General features: G+C 62.8%; 1 protein-coding gene across 1 annotated transcript; it reads left to right on the top strand.

Annotated features, from left to right (window-relative positions):
* Positions 1–1,577: 1,577 nt before the first annotated feature.
* Positions 1,578–5,494, top strand: UNCX (UNC homeobox). The gene is made up of 3 exons (XM_060124499.1): positions 1,578–1,869; positions 2,094–2,269; positions 4,337–5,494. Exons 1-3 carry the CDS (start codon positions 1,578–1,580, stop codon positions 5,492–5,494), a joined length of 1,626 nt encoding a protein of 541 aa, XP_059980482.1.
* The last annotated feature ends 2,006 nt before the right edge of the window (positions 5,495–7,500 follow it).

Below are 7,500 nucleotides of genomic sequence, written 5' to 3'. Positions count from 1 at the left end.
CGGGGGTGCGGACCTCGCCCCCTCGGGCCCTCCCCTCCTGTCGACCCGAGCGGTTGTGTGTATCCCTCCCCGGGCACAGACACACGCGCACAGGCGCTGACACAAGAACCGGCACAGGACCGGCGCCGACGCGCAGACGCACAGCCCTGGCCTGCCCTTCCCCTTCGCTCCTGGCCTGCCCTTCCCCTTCGCTCCTGGCTCGGGGCTCGGCAGCCTGGCTCACCAAAGGCCACCTTGCCCGTCGCTTTGCCCTGGGGTGAGAGGCTGCCGGCCGCACGGCTCCAGGACTGGCTCGGACCGAGGCCCAGGAGCTCTTCCTCCCTGCCTGGGGGCTGGCCGCAGCAAGATGCAACCTCTCCATTGACAAACTTTTTTACAAAGGCCGCTTTATATAAAGATACATGTATCTTTCCCTTCTGCCCACAGTCCTAATTTGCTGCTTATTTAAGAATATATCCTTTAATGATTGAGCTCTGAGTCTATCGATACTTTATAGTGGAGAAGGGAGTGACACTTCTCTGAGAACATAATTTAATTATAACAAATGAGTCGGGCGCCTTGGCCCTATTCTTCAGAGGCCGAGTCAAAGCGAGATGTATTTATTTTTTCACTTGTGTGTGTGTGTAGGGGGCCTGATTGGCTGCCACCCCAAACTACTTCTCCCCTCCTCCTTTCCGCCTCCCTCCTCCGCCGCTGCCCGGGTTTTGCCGGGGTAGAGGGTAGGGGGTAGGGGGTAGGGTGCGGGGTCAGGGCGGCACCCCAGCCACCGCCCACCTCTGTGTCTATAGAATGGGCTGCTGCCAATCAACCCGAGAGGGCACTGGTCATCTGTTTCGGAGCCACCTCCTCCCTCTGCTCCCCCTGCCCCTCCCCCGCCCCTCCCCCGCCGGGCTCCTCTCCCCCGCCGCCTGGAGCCGGAGAGGAGACGAGAAGCCCTTGTAGTTTTAAATTCAATGTGACAGTTTCGGAAAGAGCGGATGATGAATCTCCTATTATCGGATCAGTCTATTTGCCGCTCAATGTCTCTCTGTAATTGGAGCAACACCACTTTAAAGGTTCAGAGAGTACAGCATTTCTGGTGAAAAATCCCCACAACACGCCGGCGAATGTTTTAAAGGGAAATCTATTAGTGATTTGCGGAGGGGCGGGAGCCGGCGGCAGGGGGAGGCGCGGGCTGGGTCCGGCGGGGATGGGGGTGGGGGCTCGCCGGGGGCCCCCGCCCGGGCCGCTCCCCGCGCCCCTCCCCCCGTCTTGTTGTGACAGTTCCTGATACTGTTTATTGAGGTGCATGTCAGGTATAATTAGCAATCGATATGGAAAACGTTTCCTTGCACCCAGCACGCCTCTGACGTCAGAGCCGATTAGCGCTTCTTATTGGTCCCAAATTCCCCGGGCCGCGGCTAATTATCGGGAGCTTGATGTTGATAAAGTAAAGCGCCGGAGTGCGGGCGAAGCATGTGTAGGGCTCCGGGTCCCTGTCTCCGCCGCCGCCGTCCGCGCCTCCCGCCGCTGGCCCGCCCCGGCCCCGGCCCGCGCCCCCGCGCCCCGCCGCCGGCCCCGCCGGCCCCCCGCGCGAGATGATGGACGGCCGCCTCCTGGAGCACCCGCATGCCCAGTTCGGGGGCTCACTGGGCGGCGTGGTGGGCTTCCCCTACCCGCTGGGCCACCACCACGTGTACGAGCTGGCCGGCCACCAGCTGCAGTCGGCCGCCGCCGCCGCCGCCGCCGCCGCCTCGGTACCCTTCTCCATCGACGGTCTGCTCAGCGGCTCGTGCGCCGCCGCCGCCGCCGCCTCGGTGGTCAACCCCACGCCGCTGCTGCCGGCCGCCTGCGGGGTCGGCGGCGATAGCCAGCCCTTCAAGCTGTCAGGTAGGCGCGGCGGGCGGGGAGGGGCGGCGGGAGGCAGGGGACCCCAGCGGGCGGAGGAGTGGGTCGCGGGCGGCCCCGGCGCCACGGCCTCCTCGCTCGCCGCCCTCCGCCCGGCTCAGGGCGCGCGCCGCCCTCTCCTCTCGGTGGCCCCTGGACAGAAGCGGGTGGCCGCGTTCCAGCCGGGCCCGGGGCTGAGCCGCGCGGTGTCCTGTGCGTGCCCGCAGACTCGGGGGACCCGGACAAGGAGAGCCCGGGCTGCAAGCGGCGGCGCACCCGCACCAACTTCACGGGCTGGCAGCTGGAGGAACTGGAGAAGGCGTTCAACGAGAGCCACTATCCCGACGTGTTCATGCGCGAGGCGCTGGCGCTGCGCCTGGATCTGGTTGAGTCCCGAGTTCAGGTAAAGACCCGCCTGTTTGTCCCGCGAGCCAGCATCCCGCCTGGCGGCCTGCGCGGCCCGGCCCGCCTTTGTTCTCGGCTTCCAGGTGGGAGACCACAGCCTCCGTCAGAGCCCGCCGCGCGCACGCCCGCCGGAAGGTGGGGGGGGGGGGTCCGGGGCTCGGCGCCCCGTGGAGAGGGAGGCGGGCATCCCGGAGGGAGCCGAGGCGGCTCGGGAGGGGCCGGAGAACGGCTGCTGCGTCCGAACCGGGGAGCTGTGTGGTGGGTCGGGGCGACGGCGAGAAACGAGGCGCTGGGGCGGGCGAAGCGGCCAGAAGGAGCCGGCCCGGCTCGGACTGGAGGAGAGACTGGGAGACGGCAGACCCCGCGACGCCGGGCCCCGGCTGGGGGCTCCGCACACCAGCTTGCAGCTAGCGCGTTTGTTTACTTTCGCCTCTAAAATATTCACATGAAAACACGTATTCATTCAGAGCTTTGCAGAAGGGGGCAGCTGAGGAAGGGGAGGTGGACACAAACAATTAACACATTGTGGGGGGAAAGGGTGTCTGAATCTTTAACACCATCGGTTATATCTTTTTTTTTTCCTCCCGTAATTTGATTTTATTCCGAGACTGCCGGCGGTATTCTTTTTAAAAATACAGTGTCAATTTGGTGGATTGAAAATTCAGGATGAATCGTGCATAATTAGATGTTTCCCTAAAGTACAGACATCTTTTTCCGGGTCGGTGTGGTGGTCAGCGGGGTGTGGGCCACAGCTGTGGGCGCCGGGCTTGGAGGCTAAGGCTGGGAAGGCACCTGCTTAGCGCCAGTAGCTTTGTCTAAAAGGTGCTCTCTCCTGTGTTTGCGCTTCCCCGCATGACCTCTTCTGTTTGTAAATCCTCTTATCCAATTTGTTCTAAGTGTCTTAAGTGAAGTCAAGACCTCTTCATTTCTCCTCTAATATGATAATGAGAAATTCTGGGTGACAAGGCAGCCTGGAATTTACACCAAAAAAGAAGTATTTAAAAAGGAAGAAAGAATGAAAGGGCAGAGACAGTCTTGGGGAGGTTACCACTTAACTCACGCACCTTGGCACCAAGAAAGGGTGCCGGTGACCAGGCGGGCCTGCTATTGTGCCGGTCTCTACACAGCCGGAACAAAGAATTCGAATTATCGCGATCTTTTGAGAAGGGTCGTGTGCCTGGGGCTCAGCGGGATTTGACTGTGTGTGTGGTGCTGGAGCCAGGGTCTAGGGCTGCTGCCACCCTGGAGAACCGCGGGGCTCCCAGGAGGAGGCCTGCAGAGAGGCGGCAGGATGCAGGACGGGCCCTGGCCTCTTCTCCGCACGGCCTGGAAGCTGGCCTCTTGCTTCCCTGACTGCCGGACCCCTCCCTGGTCCAGGCCAAGCACAACTGGTTTGAGGAGGCTGTGTTGGTGCCCTGGCACGGAACCTTCCTTCAGAAAGCAGGCTTTCTGAATGGGGAGGGGAGGGAGGGGCTGCTGAAGCTCTCCCCCGCAAGTTCGGCTTCCCAGGCCCTTCTGGAGGAAAAAGCACCCAGATTTCCCTTCACGGGAGCCCCCAAAATCTGGGCTTTGACTCAGTCTCCAGAGAGCCGAAGACAGGTGTGCAGGGCAGCTGAGCCCAGCGCCACTGGTCCTCAGGCCAGACGTTCAGCGCCGGGCCAGGCGGGCTGCTTAGAACACAAGCTGTGAGAAGCCAGGAGAGGCGAAGAGGGGCCCCCTGCCCTCTGCCTCCCGACCAGGATCCCGACGCCCTCGGTCAGGGGCCAGACCGGCCCTGCCCAACGAAGGGGCAGCTCCCAGTTCCCCGAGGTGAGAAGCTGGAGCGGGAAGCCGGCCGAGAGGCCCCATCTACCTCCTTCTGGGTGGAAAAGATAACACTTTGGAACCTGCAGCTTGAGTGCCAAAATCCAGCTCAGGGTCGGCTGGGCCGCGGGGCTCGGCTCCCGCCCCCTGGCCGGAGCCGAGGTTGTGCAGGCCTCTCTGGGGGGAGTGGGGAGGCCCGAAGCCCCCCACGGCAAGCCCGCCGCCTGACCGTGCCTTCCTTTCCCCTATCCGGCTGCTCTAGGTCTGGTTCCAAAACCGCCGGGCCAAGTGGAGGAAGAAGGAGAACACGAAGAAGGGCCCTGGGCGGCCGGCGCACAACTCCCATCCTACCACGTGCAGTGGCGAGCCGATGGACCCGGAGGAGATCGCACGCAAGGAACTGGAGAAGATGGAGAAGAAGAAGCGCAAGCACGAGAAGAAGCTGCTCAAGAGCCAGAGCCGCCACTTGCACTCGCCCGGCGGCCTGTCCCTGCACAGCGCGCCCAGCTCCGACAGCGACAGCGGCGGCGGCGGCCTGTCCCCGGAGCCGCCCGAGCCGCCGCCGCCCGCCGCCGCGGCCAAGGGCCCCGGCGCGCACGCCGCCGGCGCCGCCGGTGCTGCGCCCGCACCGCCCGGCGAGCCGCCCGCTCCCGGCACCTGCGATCCCGCCTTTTACCCGAGCCAAAGAAGCGGCGCCGGGCCGCAGCCGCGGCTAGGCCGCCCCGCGGACAAGGACGCGACCCCGTGTGCGCCCGGGTCGGCGGCGGCGGCGGCGGCGGCGGCCGAGCGCGGCGCCGCGGGCCCGCCCAAGGCCAGCCCGTTCAGCGTGGAGAGCCTGCTGTCCGACTCGCCGCCGCGCCGGAAAGCGCCCCCCGCCAACGCCGCCGCCGCTGCGGGGCTGGACTTCGCGCCCGGCCTGCCGTGCGCGCCGCGGACCCTCATCGGCAAGGGCCACTTCCTGCTCTACCCCATCACGCAGCCGCTCGGCTTCTTGGTGCCGCAGGCCGCGCTCAAGGGCGGCGCGGGTCCCGAGCCCGCGCCCAAGGACGCGCCGCCCGCGCCCGCCGCGCCGCCCGCGCCGCCCGCCCAGGCCAGCTTCGGGGCCTTCCCGGGGCCCGGCGGCGCTCCGGACTCGGCCTTCGCGCGCCGCAGCCCTGACGCCGTCGCCTCCTCGGGGGCCCCGACCCTAGCGCCTTTTCAGGACGCGGCGGCGGCCGCGGCCGAGGGCGGCGGCAGGGACTGCGCAGACGCGGGGGCCGCCTGCCCAGCGGCCCCGCCGCCGCCACCGCTCGCGCTGTCGCCCGGGCCCGGCCCGCGGGCTCCCAGCCCCGCTGCGGAGCCGGCCGTTGGCGGGACCCCCGAATCGGGCGCCGTAGCCGGACCCAGCGCGCCGGACGGCGAGGAAGTGGACATGGACTGAGGGCGGCGGTGGGGCCGAGGGAGGCGCTCAGCCGGCCCCCGGCCGCTCGCTCAGGCTCCGACTCACACAGCGAAATCAGGTGATCGGCTTCGAAACACTGCTTTTTCCTCTTTTTTTCTGTTTCCTTCCTTTTATTTTTATTTTATTTTTTTAAAAAAAACGCTGTATCAATTCGGACTATCAGCAACCCAGGACTGGGGGTGAGACCCTCCTCCTCTCAAGGGAGCAAAAAAAAAAAAAAAAAGGAAAAAGAAAAGAAAAAAATTCATACCCTTACAAAAACTCACAACAAGAATCCTCAGCCTTGTAAAATGCAAAAATGTCTAAAAATATTTATATATGTACCATTTTTGATAAATAAAGCTGGTCAAACGCAAGCTTTCGGGTCCACTTTTTTCCAATTTCCGAGTGCCCAGTCCGGCCCCTCCCCGCTCCATCTTCCAAGCCTCTCCCCGCGGGTGGGACGAGGCCCCTCACCTCCCCCGAGGTCCGCGCTTAATGCCTCCTTTTGTGTGCGTGTGTGTTTGTGTTTTCTGATTGAACAAATGTATGCATCCACAGCTCCCCTCTCCTGCCCTCCCCCGCGCTCCCCCTCCTCCCCGGCGCCACACACGCGCGCGCGCACACACACGCGCCCCCGCGCGCACCCCCGCGCACTAGCACACGCGCGGGGTGACGGAGCCCGGGGCTGCAAGGGCCCGGCCGCTGGGCTCCTGCAGAGTTTTGATATGAAAGTAATTATTTTCCGGTGGCTGCTGCGGGGACTGGGTTTCTTGCCCAAAGGGTTATTATACATTACCGATTTCCAGTGATATGAAATCACATAAACTTCCTACAATAATAGAATTAGCATGAAAGGCTGGGGTGTCAAATTGAAATTGGAGAATAATAGCGCCGGCAGCTGGGGGAGTGCGTGCGCATATTGGAGCGGAGATGGGGAATCGTGGGGCGGAATTTTCATGAGCTGCACTCTTTGTCAGCGCTCTTGTAGCCGGCTATATTAAGATAGATGCCCAATGATATCCCTCATTGTTCTGTCGCTTATATTGATGTTGCTGCGTTATCAGCCTATTGATCATGTGTCGCCTGTAATAGGACAGGCGCCGCCAACGCGCCTCTTTACAAAAGCAGTGCACATTTGTTCTAATAGGGTCCGGGTCCCCGGGGGACCCTTCGGGGGCTTCAGGACATCTGCAGCGAAGAAATATTAGCAAACTTGGCTGGAACCTGCAGCCAGCCCCTAGCCCCCTCCCCTGCCCGCAGCCGCCCCACCCCGAAGTGAACCGTCACGAATCCTCCCTCTCTCCCCCAAAATCCCAACCCACCCTCCTCAATTTTCCTGGGTCCTCGGTGCTGCAAAAGCCACCAATTCCCCAAGAAATTGGGATCCCAATTATTAAAACCATTAATTCCAGCGAGGCTGAGCGCAGTGGAATTATGTTTACAGCCTCGTTAAATATCCCTGATCCCTCCTGGTCATCAGGCCTTTATTTGCAAATAAATTGAAAATAATGAGAAGGACAGCTTTCCTCCTTGCGCGGGCGCAAATGAATTTCGGAGCCCGAGTCCCTTTAATAATATTTACATAATTTTCGCTCAGTGACTCTGATATTTGCTCTCTAGGAGACCGAGCTTATAGGAAAAATAATTAGATCAAAAGAAAAGTGAGAGCGGGAAGGGAGAGCGGGAGAGGGGGCGGGAACCTTAGGAAGGAGACGGCGGCGCTGGCGCCCCAACTCCGGGACAGGTCGCCTCCGGTGGAAGCCGGGAGTTGGCGGGGAGTGGGCGTCGGGCTTCGGAGCCGGTCGCTGGATTCAGCCACGGCCCTCGGGCCCCTCCCGGCTCGGCTCCCGGGTCCGAGGCCCCCTCTCCCCGCCGCCGGCCACGTGCCAGTCCCGCCAGGGCGGCCTCCTCCCCTTTGTCTCTGGCCAGTCCGGCCTGGCCGGCCTACAGTCAACTCTCACTCTTCCTCACTCCCACCCCCATTAAACTGTATTTAAAGTGTC

Source organism: Lagenorhynchus albirostris, chromosome 15 (assembly GCF_949774975.1).
Source record: "Lagenorhynchus albirostris chromosome 15, mLagAlb1.1, whole genome shotgun sequence".
In the NCBI taxonomy this organism is placed as follows: Eukaryota; Metazoa; Chordata; class Mammalia; order Artiodactyla; family Delphinidae; genus Lagenorhynchus; species Lagenorhynchus albirostris.
The sequence above is the reverse complement of the archived record's forward strand: the minus strand, read 5'-3'. Positions and strand labels throughout refer to the sequence as shown.

Coding starts and splice junctions, on each gene's coding strand:
- UNCX (XM_060124499.1), top strand. CDS start 1,578: ATGATGGACGGCCGCCTCCTGGAGCACCCGCATGCCCAGTTCGGGGGC. Junction 1,870..2,093: donor CCAGCCCTTCAAGCTGTCAG/GTAGGCGCGGCG, acceptor GCGTGCCCGCAG/ACTCGGGGGACCCGGACAAG. Junction 2,270..4,336: donor TGGTTGAGTCCCGAGTTCAG/GTAAAGACCCGC, acceptor CGGCTGCTCTAG/GTCTGGTTCCAAAACCGCCG.